At 42.5% G+C, this 20,607-nt stretch overlaps 4 protein-coding genes across 5 annotated transcripts in view; 2 read left to right on the forward strand and 2 right to left on the reverse strand.

The window, feature by feature from the left end:
- Nucleotides 1-3,699, reverse strand: part of LOC148333130 (cyclin-dependent kinase-like 1) — a 34,363-nt gene extending 30,664 nt beyond the window's left edge. The window contains exons 1-2 of one of the 2 annotated variants that reach the window (XM_088300204.1): nt 3,484-3,699; nt 2,635-2,743 (exon numbers count right to left, since the gene is read on the reverse strand). The gene's annotated coding sequence lies outside the window, so the exon portion shown is untranslated. The remainder of the gene's footprint in view (nt 1-2,634; nt 2,744-3,483) is intronic. The other variant, XM_088300202.1, reaches the window with a different exon arrangement.
- On the forward strand, nt 3,660-9,579 carry ppp5c (protein phosphatase 5, catalytic subunit). The gene is made up of 13 exons (XM_088300200.1): nt 3,660-3,787; nt 5,453-5,694; nt 6,080-6,227; nt 6,650-6,771; nt 6,844-6,909; nt 7,077-7,175; nt 7,523-7,628; nt 7,711-7,853; nt 8,231-8,318; nt 8,464-8,504; nt 8,601-8,779; nt 8,875-8,956; nt 9,062-9,579. The coding sequence occupies exons 1-13, from the start codon at nt 3,691-3,693 to the stop codon at nt 9,122-9,124; spliced, it is 1,476 nt and encodes a 491-aa protein (XP_088156326.1). The 5' UTR covers nt 3,660-3,690; the 3' UTR covers nt 9,125-9,579.
- Nucleotides 9,580-10,472: 893 nt separating this feature from the next.
- LOC148333133 (THAP domain-containing protein 5-like) lies at nt 10,473-13,679 on the forward strand. The gene is made up of 5 exons (XM_088300770.1): nt 10,473-10,630; nt 11,262-11,445; nt 11,695-12,230; nt 12,367-12,553; nt 13,341-13,679. The coding sequence occupies exons 1-5, from the start codon at nt 10,557-10,559 to the stop codon at nt 13,452-13,454; spliced, it is 1,095 nt and encodes a 364-aa protein (XP_088156896.1). The 5' UTR covers nt 10,473-10,556; the 3' UTR covers nt 13,455-13,679.
- A 3,450-nt stretch (nt 13,680-17,129) lies between these two features.
- Nucleotides 17,130-19,400, reverse strand: LOC148333134 (claudin-3-like). The gene has a single exon (XM_088301275.1). The coding sequence runs from the start codon at nt 19,319-19,321 to the stop codon at nt 18,674-18,676; it is 648 nt and encodes a 215-aa protein (XP_088157401.1). The 5' UTR covers nt 19,322-19,400; the 3' UTR covers nt 17,130-18,673.
- Nucleotides 19,401-20,607: the final 1,207 nt, after the last annotated feature.

Raw genomic sequence — 20,607 nt, forward strand, 5'->3', positions numbered from 1 at the left:
CTTGTGTTTTTAGTCTCCAAAGTGCAGAAAAAAAAATGTAAGTCAAAATGCTCCTTTGTAAACCATTGTGGGGTAAAGGGAACCAGAAATTTGATTTTTGTTTGTGTTGCGATTGTCCAGTGAGCAGTTGAGGGCGTCGCCCACCTCTCGCCCAAAATCAACTGGGATAGGTCTGATATAGAAAGATTTGCTTAAATTTCACGTTTGATGAGCAATCAGGCACTTCAAAGAGCCAAGCTGAATATACGACGCAAAAAAGTTTCCAGAACTTTCCATAATGTCGCCTTCAAATAAGCAACATGACAAGATTTCCCCAATCTGTCAAAATGTGGAGTTTGCTTGGAATGCCGAATTCAACCTGAGAACAACAATTTAAAAAATTGGATGATAGCTTCCACAATGTCAAAAAAATGAACATGAACATTTCTAAGACTTTCGTAAGATTGATTTATGACATTTTAATGCCGATTAAGGCCTCATTTTCAGATTGGTGTAGTTACTGCTTTTTAAGACTTTATGAGGACCCGCAGAAAGCCTGTATTGGTACGTGAGTCCACAGTAACAGTCCATGGGGGGAAAAAATCTGAGAAAAATGGGAAATAATACACAATACAAGTGCAAGAAAAAAAAAATGTGCCACACTGAATTTGAAAACTGCCGTTAATAAGGTGAGTTAGTCATGAACTAGTGAAAGTTCAGTGCCGGTGATTTATATAAGTACCACATATTTTCAATGTTTCACTGAGAAAGTCAAAAACAAGAATGGTAACACATGCAAGTGTTGATAACCGCTGTTGGATCAAGTATTTACGATTGCATAACCAGCGATAAGATAAGTTGGGATCCGTAAAGTATGTAAACTTTGGAAAACTCATCTTATCTTTCAGTTTAGCAGAGGAAGCCTCTGAAAAACAGCCCCGGGGGAGTCGAGAGAAAAGACAACTCCGCTTTGGTTTTCCGTGCTGCACAATAATAAATAGTGACGAGGTCCCCATCAACCCTATGTAATGTATACCGCCCTCAATCAAAAGGCCTCATCCTTCGCTGGCCCGCAGCCCAGGAATGTCACTCACATTCCCGGCAACCTTCATCTGTCTCTGTGTACGCTCGCTCCCTTTATGTTTGTTTAACTTCCTCAGGACCCCCCAGAGGCACAGCGCTGGAGCATCGAGCGCCCGAGAGGACAGCAATCTTCCTCCTCCGCAACCTGGCTTGCCAGAATCCCTCCCACACCGTCTCTCCCACTCACTGTCTGTGTTTACTCTCGCGTGGGGTGTTCACGTCAGCTCCTGTCCCACCTTAGTTTTTTTCCCCCCAGCAACAAGTAAATGAGACAGGAGACATGTTACGCTGTATGCAGAGGTGGGAAGTTACAAACAAAGTGGTATCTTAATTTGTCCCGCGAAGAAGCAAGAAACTCAATTTACTGATGTTTCAAATAAATTGTTCCGAGTGAAAGGAATTGAAATGCCGTTAATCCAAGTTAGTAGTGGACATGTCTTTTGAGCTTGCTATTTTTGGTGGTTGTTGTGTTTTTTTTTTCTTTTTGTTTTTTATAGTTTTTATCTGTAAGAAGAACGACTGCAACAGAATAAAAAAAATTGAAGGCATTAATGAGACTTCTCCCTCCCACAAATCAATGAGGTAAATTTGGATAAAATATTTTTAGGCTACAAAAAGTACAAATAATTTTGTACTGTATATGTTGTTATTTCGCCCATGAAAGAATGTACTTCGATTTAACACACAATCTGCTGTAACAGACGAACATTGCCCCCATTTAGTCCGTTAAATCGACTTTTCGCTGTAATTGAATTTATACCTACCGGTAAGGACCTTTCAGTCTGTATGTTTTTCACCTCTACTAAAGCACGGAGTGAGAGTACTTTTGCACCTCTGGTTACATGACTCGGAAGGAGACACGAGTCATTGCTCTTCTGGCTTAAGGGAAAGTTAGTGAACTCACACTGTGGGGTTAGTGAGTGTTCACCAGGGGGTCACCGGGAGTGACTCACCTGGCTGCTGGGCCTCTTACTCTTGACTCCGGGATGTGCTTTATGAGTCAGAATAAGGAGAGCCGACTGGGCCATACTCCTCCAATGTCATAGTAATTTATGAAACTCCACATAGACTTCTCATTAAGGAAGAAAACCACAAACTTTTAAATCAAAAGTTGCCTTTTTCTTCCCGGGCGCCACTCTCATTAGTCTGTCCAGTGGAGTTGTGGCGTGGAAAAGCGAGCCTCTCTGCTTTAGGTTGCGCAGATGACTTATTTTAAGGCAACAGTGTGTCTGATGTCATGTGTGAACACAACATTATGGATACTTGCCTTCCGGATGAAATTTTAGGATGAACCTACAGTACGCTAAAATCCTGAGAGGTGAACTTAATTTAACCTTCTTTGCACGTCCAATTACTTTCTGCACGATTTACTGTTTCCTTAAGAGAGGACAGCAATTTGTGTTAAAAAATATTGAAACATTGAACAATTGGACAGACATTAAAAAGGTTAGAGGACCAAATTAAATTCACCTGTAAAGGTTAGAGTGCATTTTAGGGCCATCCTGATATTTCACCCGAAAGCGCAATATCCCTAACCTTGTGGAGTGTATGTGTGCATGTGTGGTTGCACACCTGCGCTTTGTTTGTCCCCTTCACTCCGACATCTGTGGAGACCAGAGGCCACCTGCTGTGCACTGATGGCAGGAAACTTCTCAAGCAACATCCTCACGCTTGGAGGCACCTGGAAGAAGACCAAATTTTAAAAAATGTGTGAAGAAGTACTTTTTGTTGACGTTCACAGGCTTGTTTTGTTGTTGTTGTTATTTTGAATGTCATTTCACAGCAATTTTCAATGCATACATTTCCTTCAAATTAATAGTGTAATCTTAGCAAGCGATATGGTTAGAACTACAATTTTAAAATGTGGTCAATTCTGGGTATATTTAGTCAATGATTCCGAACCACTGTTTTCTTATACAATAAGACTTAATCTGTCCAAAAAAAAGTATGATTTAATGAATAAAAATATTTCAGTACAGTATTGTTTATATATATTTTGTTTGGTGATGGGGCTTGGCTCAAATAGGATTGTGAAACACAGTACTGCTATTAGTTTAGCTTTTCACATGCTCCAGGGTTCCTGGTGAATGTCTTTAGTACTCCCTACTGGTTGGTAACAAAATGCACAACTAAAATATACCAAACAGGGAGAAAACAAACAAAGTACAATATTAGTTTCCTTTTATACAGTCTAACTTTTGTGTTTTGTAGTCTAGAAAAGGTTTGACTTGACACGTTCATTCTGCGTGCAATTTCAACAACAGTGTGAAATAATGAAAAGTTTCCATGTCAATAGTGCTCCCTGCTGGTTTATAACGCGAAATACAATGACTACTTCGGTTTTCAGTTCCTATTAATCTATTAAATATTCAACGTACATTTGTTTGAAAATAAAAATATTAATATTAAAAAAAACTATACCTGTGTGGATCGTGTCGTACATCGGTGGTATTGACAGTGTTAATGAACACAGTCATCGATTTCACTTGTGATTTTAGTTAAGACTTTATATTTTTGTATTTTGACTTGTTTCATCGAAATAAACACACTTCAGGAAAAAAGTTAGTTTTGCTGGAGCAAGAAAAAAAATCATTGTCGCCACTTCGCGACCTTTGCGACAGTCCGTCAATGGCGCACGCGTCGGAATACGGCAGCGTGGAGAAGATGGCGGAGGGAGTTAGCGATGCCGAGCTACTCAAGGAGAAGGCGAATAAATACTTTAAAGGTAAGCTGCCAGCGCTGTCAAGTCGGCGACCGAACGCAGACGAGAGCGTCTCCACTGTTCCCGTCGGGGGGCTAAATGTTGCCCTTTAAACGTCCCCGATCACAGCTTCACGTCAATGTGAAGCTATGCTAGCGAGAAATGCTAACGCGTGAAGCCCATTCATTGGACTCTTGAAAGCGGTTAGCCCACTCGGCTAGCTCCTGCTAACGGCGTCTTAAACCGCTTGAGTCATTGTCCCGTGCAAGTCAAATTCATTTCACTGTCACTTTGGACCGGAATCGGTAGTTCATCCACATGGCCGATTTTTTGGCAAGATTTTTAGCACAATCGACGTTACTTGGCGTGCGCAGAAGTTGCTAGAATATTCCGTTAATCAGCGGAACTCTCATGTGATCAGCGGCGTCTCTCGTCGCCAATGAAATCTATATTACTGGGCTGGCCACACTTAAATGTTTTCTTTACCGTACGCCAATACACATGTGTACCATGCTCCCTCAATACAATAGGAGTTGAATATTTACCTATTTTCGAAGTGGGGTTTAAAAAGTCGTGATCTTATGCGATTAAAGTTGCCTTTTTTAAGATAGTCGTAATATTAAGGTACACGTGTAACAAGGGAATAAAGTCGCATTTTAACCAGTGCATAATAGAGTAATATCCCTCATTTTATTCTAGAATACATCCCTTTATTCTCCGAAAAATTTAATTATATTAAATTAAAGATAATGTGCTTTATGGTCTCTGAAAAAACACAAAAAAATGTTTACTTTGCAGGATTGAGCCTGTGACCTTTGCCATGGCAATCTTTGCAAACTGGAAGAAAAAATTGACAGATTTTAGCAATCATTGGTATATTTTTAATTGCTATTGATTTCTTACTGTAAATATTTGAGTAACTATGCTGATCAGCTAATTATATCAGAGCTGTTAATTGACCCAGAGCAATGATACAGACTAGTAATTGGTTTGTTTGTTTTGGTCCCTCCCCATCAACAAAATTTAAAACAAAAATTTTGCAGACCTCCAAGGTAGCAGCAGTCCCAGGGCGAGCTATTGCATAAACCATCTAGGTGACATTTTGTCTTTGATCAGACCTCAAGTTTTGTTACGGTACTTGGAAACTCCTCAACTCACATCAACAGACTTCTTAGACACAGAGTCAACAAAGTGGCGCCAAAACAACTCACAGTATACCCTTATATAATATAATACATCTTCATATGATGGACGTGTTTCAACGTATTTACTCTGTGAGAAACCTGGGCTTGTTCAATTGAACACAAAGCTATTATTCCGTTTCATTAACGGCAATGGGTGGCTGCTCAGGTTAAATGTACCTTCTGCCATCTAGTAGAAGGGATTTAATTGTTCTGGTTGCCACTTAAATTTGCTGGCATGGATAGATGAACAAAGATACATCATTAGTCATTATAACTAAATAATTAATAACTGCCGTGACACATCTGATGATGTCACACAGCATAGTGGTTGGGAATCACTGCAATAGTGTATCACTTATTTATAGAATTATGAATGGATTAAATATACTGTGGTGCAAATGTTAGTTTTCTTGTGTTGCTTCAGTGTTTGTGTTAAAGTATCCTTTGCTTCTACAATTACAACACAATTGCACATCCTGTTATACTACGTCTGTGTGTTTGACAGATAAAGACTATGAAAATGCAATCAAGTACTACTCGGAGGCCTTGGAGCTCAATCCATCCAATGCAATCTACTACAGCAACCGCAGCCTGGCGTACCTGCGCACCGAGTGCTACGGCTACGCCTTGGCGGATGCGACCAAAGCCCTGGATATTGACAAGAATTACATCAAAGGCTATTACCGACGGGCCACCTCCAACATGGCACTGGGCAAATTCAAGGCTGCGCTCAAGGACTACGAGACGGTAAGGCGGGCTGCACAAGAGGAACCTGAAAGGCCTCACGAGGTCTACGCGCAGCTAATCTGCACATTTAGAAAGAGGGGATTATCCGCTAATCCCGTTGTGATGCCAAAGTATCGAGCGTGCGAATGTCGGTGTCATGTCTTGTGTTGGCATATTAAGAGTAATTGGCTTGAAGCCCTTTGCAATCGCTTTCACGAAATTGTTTTTCCAATGAAGTCTGACTAAAATAAAGTCATTCACATTTACAGTCATAATGCAGTTTTGTTTGGTGATTCAAATTTTAGGGGTTGTTACTCACTCACTGTTTTGCACCAGGGCCTCTCCTATTTTCCAGGAAGACTAAAATCAAACGAGCTTCTTTTGAATGTATGTTGTTTGATGACAGGTAGTGCGCGTTCGACCGAACGACAAGGACGCGAAAATGAAGTACCAGGAATGTAATAAAATCGTCAAGCAGAAGGCCTTCGAGCGAGCCATCGCCAGCGACGAGATCAAAAAGTCAGTCGTCGACTCGCTGGACATTGAAAGCATGAGTAAGTGGGGTGGGGGGGCATTTGCTGCCAGACATTATTTTTATCATTTCATTTAATGTAACTCCAACAGTATGTGAAAATATATTTTTTTATAATAGGGCCCAACTGGATTATTGGCTCTATTCAAATCTGCAAAAATCTAAATTGTTTTATTTTATTTTTCTTCTCCTTCAACACAACATATGACCGTTAACTTTCTTTCCCCTTCCCAAAAAAATAAATCTGCAGATTTTTGCAAACTTTTCTCTCTGAAAAATTAAGCAACTACTAAAGGACAAAGTAATGTAAAACAGTCAAATGTTCTGCCTGGAATTCATATAAGCATTAACTGATATCTCGGCGTAGATGCGTATGGCAAATGTGCAGATTCTGAAGCGTTTGCGACATCCTCGCTCTGAAATAACGGCGCTCTCGTGTCGCAGCCATCGAGGACGACTACACGGGCCCCAAACTGGAAGAGGGCAAAGTCACGCTGAAGTTCATGAAGGAAATGATGGACTGGTTCAAAGAGCAGAAAAAACTGCACAGAAAGTGCGCGTATCAGGTAAGGCGTCGCTTTCATTGAAAAGCGCCGAGACAGATGAGCAGACGTGGCGTAAACTTTTCTCTTTTGCAGATTTTAGTCCAAGTGAAAGAGCTTTTATCCAAACTCCCAAGTCTCGTTGAAGTCACAATACAAGAGGTGAGGAGTCTTTTTTTTTTTTTTGGATCACAAGCTTTTCTGGTGGTGTCATATTTCCCCATTGTGAAAATCTGATGATATTTGAAGGCTCTAAAATGTCCACTGGTGTGATTGTAAATACCCGTTTGTGTACATGTCCCCCACGATCAAAATGTGATGTGTTTCAGGCAGAAAAAATGACCATTTGCGGCGACACGCACGGACAGTACTACGATCTCCTCAACATTTTCGAGTTGAACGGCCTGCCATCGGAGAGCAATCCCTACGTATCCTGTTTGTCTCGGAATGTTGCTAATCCTTCCGTCGGGTTATGTTTCATACGAGCGCAACAAAGTTGAGGCGGAGGTGGTCGCGTTCTGATTCTACACACGTTCGTATGCCGCTCCCAGTTGACCTTTCCTCTCAAGGAGAACATCAAACACGATTGGGTTATGGAGTTAAAAGTGTTGAGCTTTCGAACGGCCCGCTAGCTTAATGCTAACATGGATGGAAAATGCCATTGACATGCTAAGAGTTAGCATCAATCACAATTTTACAACCCTCTTATCAACGCAACCACTGTATTTACTTGTATTTCTATTTGCAAAAATGTTCTTAACTGGGCTGACCACAGCTGTTCAATGGTGACTTTGTGGACCGCGGCTCTTTCTCCGTCGAGGTTATCCTCACCCTGTTTGGCTTCAAGCTGCTCCTCCCCGACAACTTTTACCTGCTTCGAGGTGAGCGTTAAGGCAGAAGCACGTGTCGGCCCATTCGGCTTTCTGCCGGGCGCAGCGATAACCTAAGACGGCCGACCCGCAGGTAACCACGAGACGGACAACATGAACCAGATGTACGGCTTTGAGGGCGAGGTGAAGGCCAAGTACACGGCGCAGATGTTCCAGCTGTTCAGCGAGGTCTTCCAGTGGCTGCCGCTCGCGCAGTGCATCAACAGCAAAATACTGGTAAGCAGCCACGATGTGGAAACGGACATTTACAGAGTTCGCCCCACGATAATGCCTTTTTTCTTTTAATGCGACAACTTGGCAAACGTAGCTATCTGAATCTTCACTTTCTGTGCCTTCTGGTCAACTCAAATGCACCACACCAATCACGGAAGGGGCATAATTGACGGTTTTATCTGCAGTACAAGACTGGAATGAGTGGACTGTCTTCTGTTGTGGTTTCTGTCAGGATTCACCTTCTTTAGTCACACAATTCAGTGTTTGACCTCATTTACTGTCATTGACGGTTTAAGACGTCAAAGATCCATTTTTTTTCTTGGCTGGTAGTGAATGAGTTAAGTAGTGAACAACCAGGATGTGACTTTGTTGTGACTCAGGTGATGCATGGCGGCCTGTTCAGTGAAGACGGCGTCACGTTGGAGGACCTCAGGAAGATCGAGAGGAACAGACAGCCTCCAGACTCAGGTGCAGTGTGCGTGTGTATATGGCATGAGTATGTGATGACACGTGTAGTGATGTGTGTGTGTGTATGCTCGCATGTGTTTGTGCACTGACTTGTGTGTCTTTGTGAGTTGTTCATTAACACACAGCTTTCTCGTGTGCCTTGCAGGTCCCATGTGTGACCTCCTTTGGTCGGACCCCCAGCCTCAGGTCAGCGCTGCCCTCGAACCTCGTGTGGCTTTTGTAACATGCCCCTCTCTTCCGTATGACTTAATGAAGGACTGAACACGTGTGTGTTTGATGCAGAACGGCCGGTCGATCAGCAAGCGAGGTGTGAGCTGCCAGTTCGGGCCTGACGTGACAGACCGCTTCCTGGACCAGAACAAGCTGGACTTCATCATCCGGAGTCACGAAGTCAAGGCGGAGGGTTATGAAGTCACTCACTCAGGGAAGTGCATCACCGTCTTCTCGGCACCCAACTACTGGTGAGCACCCCTCGTCACGTTTTTTTTTTTTTTTCCTGGGTGACTGAGCGTGGCTGGCCCTTAACATTAGTCTGCCGTCTTCTGCCTTTGCACAGTGACCAGATGGGAAACAAAGGAGCTTTTATCCACCTCTGGGGATCCGATCTCAAGCCAGAGTTCCACCAGTTCACTGCCGTGGTCAGTATCATGTAGATTTACACTCCATGGGGTGAAAACGCCATTTGAAATGTCGAAGCATGGTGCTCGTTCTTCACCGTTCTTCTCCCTCACTCTGCCTTCCAGCCTCATCCGAATGTCAAGCCCATGGCGTACGCCAACACGCTAATGCAGCTGGGGATGATGTAGACCTTGGACGGAGTCGGTCCGCCGAGCCCACCGGAAGCGTCACACTTCACGCTCTTCAGTGCTCCCCAACTCACATCTGGGCTTAAGGGATCCCGCGCCCCCTCGCTTTATGAGGGAGATCCCTTAAACCCCCCGCCGCCTGGTCCACAAGGTTACCACTTCCAAACTGGAAAACACTTCCACCGTTTGCTTGCCTCGTACATGAATTCAACACTCAGAATCCCGGATGTGTCTCCGAAGTTTTTGTTTCACCTATTTTAAATGGATCACCTATCTGGTCCGTACCAAAGATCTGTAATGGAATGATAGTCAGGAGCGACTCTCAAAGAGTTTAGCACGTGCGCACATCCAAGATGGTTCAAGAGCGGCATTTTCGTCAGAGTGTTTCTTAACAGTACGTCATTTTTTTCCATGTATTACTTTTCAGGTATACGAGATCTCCATACGTTATGATCCCAGCTCGAAAAGAGAGACTGACTCTGGGTTCACACGAGGTGCTGTTTGCCATTTTTGACGTGTTAGCTAGAACAGACGTGGTCAATGTTTAATTTGCACTGCTGCTGCTTCTTCTTCCGGAGGAAGATACTGCTGCTCCCCCTCCATCTTTTCACCCTGGCAGCTCACACACTGCCCCCACTCTCCAAACACCCAACTTTTCACCCGGAATTGTGGATTACCCCAGTAACACACAAGAAAGTAAAAACGTCCAAAATGTAACCCTGTCTTGAAAACGCACAGCCGCATTGTCTAATGACCCTCTACTTTTTAGGTAAATAAATACACTCATGTGTATGTATATATATGATTCCATGTAATGTTTGGAGAAAAAAAATAATTAAAAAAAATCAGTCCAGAGATTTTATAAATGCGTGTGTCCTTATTTACGTGTGTGTTTGGGGGAACCGTTAAAAAACTTAAATGTATTGATGTGCAGTCATTTTGAACATTTGTACATACTGTTACTTACCTCACCCACAAGATTCGATGGCTTGACATCATTTTCAGTTCACGTCAATCATAGTCATTGACTCTATGCCACCGGGGGTACCTTGGTTTGTATTGTTTACAAACATTAAAAGGTCTGTTTTCGCAATTTTTCATTAACGTAATCAGAGCTTTTGAAAAAAAAATGCCACTGGCTGGCAACCCGTCGAGTATACCCCGCTTACTACTATGCAGAACGGTCATTCAATTAAAAAAACGTAAGTCTATCATTACAATGCGGGCAAAAATAACAATACATGAAATCCAAAGCACGAAAAATCTTCGAGGTGTACAACTGGCGCCAAATTGTCGGTCGCCTGTATATGACGTCATCAATCAGCTGATCTGGTCGCGTCAATATGCGCACCGTGTTGACAACACTGCACGAGTTTCACCTTGTTGTCAAGATAAAGCTGACCCGACGTCGACGACGCCGATTAGGCCTAACATGCCCAAATATTGTTCGGTACCAAACTGTAAGAATGATTCGACGAACGGTAGCGACCGAAAAAGCTTTTACAAGTAAGACACTTTGGATAAACGTCGTTTGATGTGAAGCGGTTTACAGGCGTCTGGGTGACCGCGCGTCTTTTTTTCGTTGTTGTTGTGTTTTAAACTTAAAATTCTCATTCAATGTATATTTGACATATTTATTGCAAAATAAAACCACTGAGGGTTTTTTATTTTTAAGACCCACTTGAGGATTTGTACGCATTCTGTTTTTTGACCTTTGAGATTGGAGTTTCGCGTCACGGTAAAGTCACTTTTATTTATTCTTGAGATACTTGACGTGACGTGTTACTTCTGGAGTTGGGGAATACTCTAACAAAGTAGCACTCATTTTTGTTGCATTTGTAATCTGCGTCACCAATTGTTACATTTAGTCCACATTTAATTTCTTATCGACTGGTTCCATATTCATTTTTTTCATACATTTCGAATCTTCAGATTATATGGCTACCATTTAAATTGTTACGTTTCTAATCTACTTGTTCCAAAAAATAGCTAGGCTACATTTGTAATATATTGTTTTCATATTATTCTTGTTGCATTTCTAATCTACCAGTTCACAACCTTTTCTTACATTAATCTTATTCTTTGGTTACCTTTCTGAAGTACCTTTTCCATATCTGTATTTTGTACTTGGTCCTAGGTTCCCGCTGCGGGATCCCGAACGGCTACAGCTATGGCTGAGAAACATCGGCCGGGGCAACTGGACCCCCTCTCGGCACCAGTACATTTGCCACGAGCATTTTGCGTCATCATGCTTCAAGGTACGCTGGGGGATTCGCTACCTCGAGAGCGACGCCGTGCCCACCATCTTCCGGAGAGTTGAGGTAACACGAGAACAAAGCGTGACCAGACGCGACAACCTTGTTACGTTTTCTGACCAACTTTTCTAATCGACCAGTTCCATCTCTAACATTCTGATTCACATTTCCAATGTTATGATTCCATAGTTGCTTGTCTCGTCCACAAGTTCTGTATAAATCCCTTTGTTACATTTCCAATCCAATAGTTCTATTTACAACGTGCAACATTTTTAATTCCTCTCGTTCCATACACAACCTTCTGCCTCTTTGTAGAAACGCAAAGTGATGGATGACAATGAGGAGAAGAAGAAAACCAAAGTGCTTCGCAGGGAAGCCATCTTGGTAGAGGACCCCAGTCTGTGGGTTGCGGTGGGCGGGTCAAACGCGGCCGCGAACCTCCCTTATCTAGCTTCGCTAGCTACATTAACACCCTTCATGCAGCCAGTGGACGGGCACCACGATGGCGAGGTGCTTCTGCTGCCCAGCGATTGCCAAGAAGAGCTGGTGGACGCCTTTCTCACCCCCGCCCATAGACTTAGCATCCAAGGTATGCCTGCGGAGGGGTCGTGCCAAACTCAGGTCATGGCCTACTTGGAGTCCATACCCAACGTCCTCCCTGGCCACATGCTGGTCTCCTCGGACATGGTGCTATCGTCCGCTCTGAGCCCTGAGCCCATCGTTTCCACGCTGCCTATTGTGTCCAAGCACGCGCCACCGCCATCGTTGGCCCTCCCTCTTGAGGCGGACGGAGGTTACGACCCTCAGGAGGAAGATGACGACGATGCAGACCACCAACTGGAGGAGCACTGGTGAGAAGAGTGAGAGAGTGTGGGCGTGTGTATGTGCGTGTTTGAAGGGATAAGAGAAAGTGTGTGGGTAAAATTCTTGGGAGAGGGGGATTACGAACGGTGACTTATGCGTGGTTTCGTTTGATGGGCGTGCTAGCTACCACAAGCACCGCCTGAGCATGGAGCAGCTGGAAGCGCTCGTGGCCGAGCTGCAGAAAAAGGTGAAGGTCCTGCAGCAGAAGCACCGGCGCCACCTGGACAAGCTGCTGGCCCTGGAGAACGTCGTCAGTCAGCTGAGACAGAAAAACCTCATGACTGAAGAACGACTGCAGCTCCTGGAGAGGGTGAGCTTGCTCTCTCACATGGTCACTCTCACACTGACAATCTTACACACACACACAATCACACTCATATGCACTCTCACAACACTGTCATATCACATCACTCACTTGGACTCACTATCTCAAACATTCATTCTCACGTAATGCCTCTCACACATTCAATCTCACACACCATCTCTCACTTTTTCACTCACTCACTATCTCTCGAGCCTCGAGCTTTCACTCTCTCACTATCTGTCATACACATTCACTCTTTCACACTCTCACATCTTACATGTTCACTCTTTCATATTATCATACACTAGCACTTTCTCATGCTTTTCTCACATTCACACTCTTTCACGTGTCTCTCTCAAAATATCTCACAACCACACGCTGTCTCGCACATGCGCACACAATCACTCACAGGCCACATCTCACACAATGCTATCATATCATATCACATCACTCACTTGGATTCAGTGTCTCTCAAACATTCACTCTCATGTATTGTCTCTCACACATTGCTCACATTTTCACTTCCAAACTATCATGCATTGACTCTGTCACGATCTGTTTTACACATTCACTCTCGCTCACTTTCTCTCACCTTACATATTCCCTCTCACACATTCTCACACTCCTTCAAAAGTCTCACGACCAACCGTTGTCTAACACATGCGCACACAATCACCCACTGGCACACAACTCACACACACCCTCTCTCTTTCTGTCACTCTCACACTCTGTCTTTGTCAAGATGGTGTTGCACAGCTGTGTATCTATTTTTCAAAATGTCGTCTCCCTTCAGGCGTACATCCAGAGCAGCGCCAGCATGTGCGACATTGGCGAGACCGTGGCCATCATCTACGAGGAGGACCCGGCATATTTCTACACTCTCAGCGACGGCGAGGAGAAGCTGTGAAGGTCACGTCTGAGTGCCACTAGATTATTTTTTTTTGCTCATTAATTAAAATGTGGGTCGCACTGATTTGCACAATTATGGATGATATCGGGGGTCTGTTCTCAACGTGTGTGCGTGTGTTTTTTTTAAGGTTTCACCCTTCTTTTTTTCCCTTAACCACTTTTGTTTCACCTTTTTAAGTGTCTGTCATAATAGAAAGGTAATTAAAACTGACTTTCATTCACATGTACTGGTTGTGTTCATTTTGTTTGTGACGTTTTGTGACATTTGAACTCTGTTATTTTCATACACAACACGTGCTGCGAATCGATTAGTTCCAGTAGAATTTCTGGATTTAATGCTAATACTTTTTTTAATTTTCTCCACGGGATTTGGTTAACATCCTTCGTGTGTGTGTGTGTGTGTGTGTGTGTGACCACTAGAGGGCAGTAAAGATCTTTCAATGTTTTGCCTCAATCGCAGCATTGTGAACTCATTTGTTCATCCACCAACGGCTACTCTGCAAGGTCACAGAGGTTCTGTTCCCTTTGCTTTTTCTTTTTCTTTTTTTTTTTTTCTAAACCAAGAACCTGGTCTTTCATACAGCTATCGTCCCAACACGAGCGTCACGGCGCTGGGCTGCTATCTGTGCTGGCTGCTGGAATTTAAGGGAGGGATTTTTATGCCTTTTTTCATCTGGCCAAAAGCTTTATCAGCAGGCATTAACTCACATCTGCCTCTGCAGCGCTGAGCTAATGGGCCCGACGTTCCACCAGAACACACCCAGACACGCGCACACACACACACACACACACACACACATATAAAGGTCATTGGTACAATCTGACCCGACAAAGTCATCACACTGTGTTCCGTCCTCCCTTCTTTGTCTGTACTTGAGCTTCTCATTTGTTTGTTTTTTTCAGACATGCATTTTTTTTTTGCTGTTAAAGTGGACTCATTGATGGTGTAGCGTTCCACAGTGATGTATCTAAGTGCCGAGTGAAAAACAGTCTGTTGGTTTTAGTGTGGAGACAGAGGTATGTTTAGAGATAATGTCATCATAATCCATCAGGAAACAGCTGCTTCCACCAGCTCCTTCATGGCCGGGCAAAATTATTTTGGTTTCTATTTTTGTTTCCATATGAGTGTATCAAAATCAATTTTGATGTAACCAGAAGCCCAAATATTTGTGTTCTTTAAATCTTTTAAGACTGTGTCCCGTTTGCTTGGTAATGGACGGATCTATTTTTTTTTGTAATTCTACTTCTCTTTAAGAAAATCATGTATTTGGTCCTATTTGCCTTGAGGTTTTACGCTGAGAAGTGTTTGGAGCATGATGAGCATCGCAGCAGGATCTGACATTATTGATAGACTGTGAATGGAACAGGACCTAGCATTGAGCCTTGTGGAGCACCTGTGATAAATATCAGAAAAGTAGATTGAGAATCACACATCATTAGATATATTTTCTAAATCAGTTAAATAAACAGTTCATTTTTTTGTAATGTATTATTTAAATAAAAAAAATAGCAGTCTTTAAGATTGCATAGGAATTTGTTTTTATTGACATTGTGCTGCTCCTTCTGAAGTCTTGGCCATGTGGGGGCAGTATAAAAAAATGGAGATCCTCACTAATCAATGTGCCACAGTCATAGTACCGAAGTTGTTCTTTCCAGAAGATAAAGAATACGTGCCTCTGAGTATCATCTGGCAATGTGTGTCGTTCCAATGTTTGTGTTCAAAATCGACATTGCTTCAAGGCCATCACATTGCAACGCCTTTGGTATTCATTAGCCCATCTATGGCATTTTGCATTCTTTGTTAGCATTAAGCTAAGCAAACTTTACTATGGTAAAACAAGATTTATTGCTTCAGTAGAATTAAGTAGCAGTCTTGCTGTTGTATCTGAGCACGTTTATTGAGTGTCCGGGAGAAGACATAGTGTGCTTGTGTGTTTTCAGGGGGCCTGGGGGGAGGGGCTTTCCTTTTCATTCCAACTTCAGGTGCCAGGCAACCTCTCTGCCCTCAACATTCCCCAGTTTCGGTCATGTGACCACTTGTCAGCAGTCTCCTTTGGTCAGAGCCAGCCTAATGTGAGCAGAGCCTCGTCTAAAAGAACTAAGACACATAAACTCACTGTTTGTACATCGGATTATTTAATTTTTAGAATTAAACAACGTATAAAACGCTTGGGTGAAATTGTTGAAATTTGTTGGGAATTAATTGCCTTTTATGCGGTGAAAGTCAATGATTACCTCGCTGGTTCAACATGCCTGAGGGTCCGACTCGAGTCAGTGGATCACAAACACAAACACACACACGCACACACAAAAACACAAAATATGTTAAGCAAAAGGACAGGAAATTAAAAGCGCTATGTCATGTTTGCGTGGAGGCTCGTTCTGTTGTTTCGCTTAGGGCATCAAATTCTCACCAGGTACAATTTAATACATTGAGGGAAATTTTAACAATTGAAGATTTAATAATATATATGTAATTACCTTAAGGTTACATTTTTAAACTCTTTAAAGGACCGTTCAAACTACTATTCGGCAGCAATATTATTTGTATTATTCTGATACTTTTTTAGAAAAACCTTCTCAACCGATTGAAAACTTTCCACTTTTCCCGCAATTCCACATTTTCCATAAAAACAAAAATCCCATTGAAATCAATGGTGACACTTTTTCCAAATTCAAATTGTTCATCTCATTCAACTTAGCTTTAATTACAGAGGCCACGTCACACGAAGTCTTTGTCGAAGGCGACACCGATACAAGGCCGCAACTCGACACGCTTGCCTATCGGTCGTCCCATCAATATTTTAGAATCCTGCCACATGTTGGGTGTGACACGCTGGCTCCAAACACATCGATCGCTCACGGGCTGCTTTATTAGCGACACATCCTCATGAGATCACCGACTGTGTATTGGAAATCAAATATGCCTTTTTTTTTTTTTTTGGGCACTTTAAAATTGTTAAACATTCCCTGAATGAGTTGTCCTAGAAATATTTTTGTTCTTCCTGAGAAACGAACATAACAGGACGGAACAATATGTTCATTATTGTGGTTGTATCACACTCAAAGCTGTTTCTATTTCTTTTTTTTTTTTTTTTTACCATCTAACTCCGGGGACGTCGGAAACCTGAAGGTTGTGGGTTCAATCCCGGCTTTTGTGAGCATGACAAAGTACCCTTGAGCAAGATACTGAACCCACAGTTGCACCTGATGCTCGTGTCATCAGGAGGTCGTTAAGCAATTTTGAGTTTAACAAATAAAAAATGAGTCAAAGTAGCCCTTGAGGACCAGAGTTGCCACACCTCCCCAAACCAAATTGTGTTCAATTTTGCATTTTGCATATGTAAAGTTTTTGCTCCATTCATATACAGTTTTAGACTTTTGTTATCCGCAGCAGTCCAAAGGATCCTCTCCCTGAAAATGAACTTTTTGCAGTCTTACGTTGTTCACCTTCAACTTAAGCGAATACACTTTTTTTCCTACCATTTCCACAAACGAGCGCTCCTCTCCTCAATGAAAGCGCTTTATTTGAGTAGGTGTCCCATGATTTATCGACACATAAAATTAAAGGTCTCTGCGGGGAACTTCAGCGCCTGTTAACCGATCCCAAAACCCAGTATTGAATGTCAGATGTTATGGCAAAATTCAAGAAAAAAAAATAAATCATTGTACCTTAATTAAAACATGATTATGTTTATTGTCAGAAGATACAAGCACAGAAAAGCGACAATGTTTGTAGTCTGGACATCCGTTCACGCGGCGTCATCCACAGAACATGTCATGAAATTCGATTCATGATGCTTTTACAGCCCTGTTTATTAAACACATCCCGGTCGATAACCCCCGCTGGATTATTTCAAGTTGTCTTGGAATGCATTCGGGAAATTTAAGGCAGCGTCATGACGTCTGGATCAAAATATTCAGCACGGATGCAGCGAAAGTTCTGTCTGTGCCGATGAATGTATCTTTGCTCATCTATCTATGAAAACAAAAACGGTCCCCCAAAGCCAAAAATATACCGAATTGGGTTGTTAACTGTAAAAAAACAACAAAAAAACATAAATGTACAGTATCGTCACTTTAACAAACATACATAATTGTCCCTGCAATTAATTGTTAAATATATTCTTCGCAGCAAAATTAATACGAAATCAGAAATTAGGGAAAATTGTGGCAACTTTTGAAGTGTCGTTCAATTTATGCTTAAGAAGCGATTTGCAGGAAATAATGTTAAAATTGAAGAAAAATGCAATTTCAGAACAGATTTTTTTCCCCAGAATGGTGCAGAAATGATTTATTTACAGCAAATAATGTATCTTTATTCATCTCTCAATCTATGCCAGTGACATATCGTGACATACGGCGCTATGAAATGTTCTTCCACTAGATGGCAGAATAATAGCTTCGCGTTCAACAGAACTGGTTTCATGCTGATTATTTCAGGATGCAGTACATTTTTGTTTGGTGGTGATAATCGATAAAAGTTGGGAAAAACTGCACTCGAGACTCGAAATTGTCCTCAACGTTTACGAAAACGTAAACATGAGGTTCGTAGGTATTCAAAATTGATGTCAGGTTCAATGAAGACTCAAAATCGTCGATTCATAAAAAAAAAAACAAAAAAAAAACAGATGAATTTAATTCACTGAGGACTCAAAATTGATGCCGGCTCAACCATGATTGGTTCAAGCGACAAACAAAAATTAAATGCTCTTTAACTATACTGTAAAAAAAAAAAAAATGTTGAGTGAACTCAGAATTTCAAGGCAAGAAACTTCCACAGCATTTTTAATTGGGTAAATCAACCAAATATTGAAAATTTTCTTAATGTGAAAATTGTTTACAGAACTACAGAACTTACGATTTAGGCCCCAAAAAATACATTTTTTTTTTTTTTTTTTTTTTTACAGTGGAGAGGGCAGAAGGTACAATTAACCAAGTTAGTCATCGTTAATGTAAAAAAATCAATTAAAAAATTATTTCAATTCCACCTCAATGCTGCTCTTGTCTACTAAAGTTTGGTGGTGTGCTTTGAGATATTTCTAAAAATAGAAGCCTTGGCTCAATCAAGTTTGGGAAACATTTGTCTAATCAGTCATTAGTGAGTATTAAGCAAGTCGCATGTGAGACTTACAGTCAGGTTAGAAATGTACAGAAAAACGACGATTGTTTGAATTTTCCATCCTCTCCCTCCAGTCTTTGTGTCCGCGTCCTCGCTCACACGTAGTCTTTCCTCTCCAACCCTTGACCCCCCGCCGACCTGGAGGCCGAGTACGCCATTCGGGAATTATTGTAGCGGGTCTCGCTGGGCGGGCACGAGCAGCAGAGCAGTCCGCCGCCCAGGATCAAGAGGGCAGCGGCCGCCCATCCGATGTAGAGCGCGGCGCCCAGTTCCCGCCGCTGAGCGTCAGTCAGCAAGGGGTTGTAGAAGTCCCGGATGATGGTGTTGGCCGACCACGAGATGGGAATGAGCTGCATGACGCCCGACACGATGAAGAACACCCCGGAGACGATCATCACCTTGGCTTTGGAGGCCTCCTCTTCGATGCAGTTGGTGCACTTGGCGCCGGTGATGGCGATCAACACGGCCATGATGGCGAGCAGGATGGAGATGACGGTGAGGGCTCGGGCGGCCTGCAGGTCCTGCGACAGGGCCAGCATGGAGTCGTAGACCTTGCACTGCATCTGGCCCGTGCTCTGCACCACGCAGGTCATCCACAGGCCCTCCCAGATGATCTGCGCCGTCACGATGTTGCTGCCGATGAACGCCGTCACCCGCCACATGGGCAGGGCGCACGCCACGATGCCGATGATCCATCCCAGGATGCACAGGGAGATGCCCAGCAACTCCAGGCCGACGGACATCCTGCAGGCTTGTCCACCAACGTCACGCCAGAGAAACTCTTGAGCAAGTTGGCGCCGTGTGTGTGTGTATGTGTGTGTGTGCTGCCCAGATGGGAGCACTTTGCTTTATAAAGTAGGGTCAGGTGGATGGGAGGAGTCCTTGGAGGAGCTGACATCACCGCAAAAGGGGGGGGGGGGGGAGAAGAGACTCCACTCTCGGCTTTCACAATGGGCCCGCTGGGCCGCAGTGAGGCCTTCTATAACGTAAGTAAATGTGGAAGGCGGATAACACTTTGGCTTTGAGCAAGTCGTCTGTAGAGCAGTGGTTCTTAAATTGCCGTCCGTCGGACGGAGCTTTGGGGTCAGCAAAAAGAAGTGGTGAGGAATTATTATGTGGTGTTTTTTTTAAAAAAAGTGTATGTATAGAGGAATCATTCAGGACCTCTTGAGAACGTATATATATATATATATATATTTATATATATATATACATTTTTTTTTTGTTTTAAATTAATTTATTAATTAATTAATTAATTTATTTTTATTTATTTTATTTTTTTACACCAAGTACCCCTTCAAAAACAGCTCTCTCAGTAAATTACAGTAAAAATTCACAAGTACAGAAGCTGCGGTTTTATGAATAAAACGCACATTTACTGTTCTTACGTTAAATACAAGTGAACTTAAAAAAAATGTTTACTGTACTTGAAAAGCAACAAATGTTCTGCAGATGAGGAAAAAAAAATAGAGGGCTTTACTGGATTTGAAAAAGGAAAGCAAAACGTGTCTTGTGAGCGAGTTGCCATGGCAACCACAGACAGAGGGAGAAAACTTGCTCCTTCTTTGTCGAAAATGCTGGAAATAAAATTGGTATTACTTTTTAACCACAGCTAACCTGGAAACCATTTTTTACATCCAGTCACCTCAAGCCTTCTTTCCTCCTCCAGTTTGTTTCATTTGTGTTCGTGAATCATTTGTCAGCATTTCCATTGCATAGGGTGCCTGAAAAATATTTACAACAGCACACTTTTTGGCATTTGTCGAGGTTAGTATGACGCTCGTGTTAGTTGTAACTTCCAAGTAAATCTTCCTCATCCACAAAGTTGGAAACATGCAATTGTCCCGAAACAATAAAGGCCTCAATCCCCATTTGATTAAATATTGTGCTCAAGTCAGTCACTACGGAAGGCCGCATAAGTACGAGTGATCACCGAGAGAGCATTTGATTGGTTGGACGTGAAGAAGGAAGGAAGGAATTTTCAATTTGGTTTGGGATTTAAAGGAACAAATATCATACCGTTAAAGAA

Source organism: Idiotropiscis lumnitzeri, chromosome 7 (genome assembly GCF_059441095.1).
Source record: "Idiotropiscis lumnitzeri isolate Australia: NSW breed Sydney's pygmy pipehorse chromosome 7, RoL_Ilum_1.0, whole genome shotgun sequence".
Lineage (NCBI taxonomy): Eukaryota > Metazoa > Chordata > Actinopteri > Syngnathiformes > Syngnathidae > Idiotropiscis > Idiotropiscis lumnitzeri.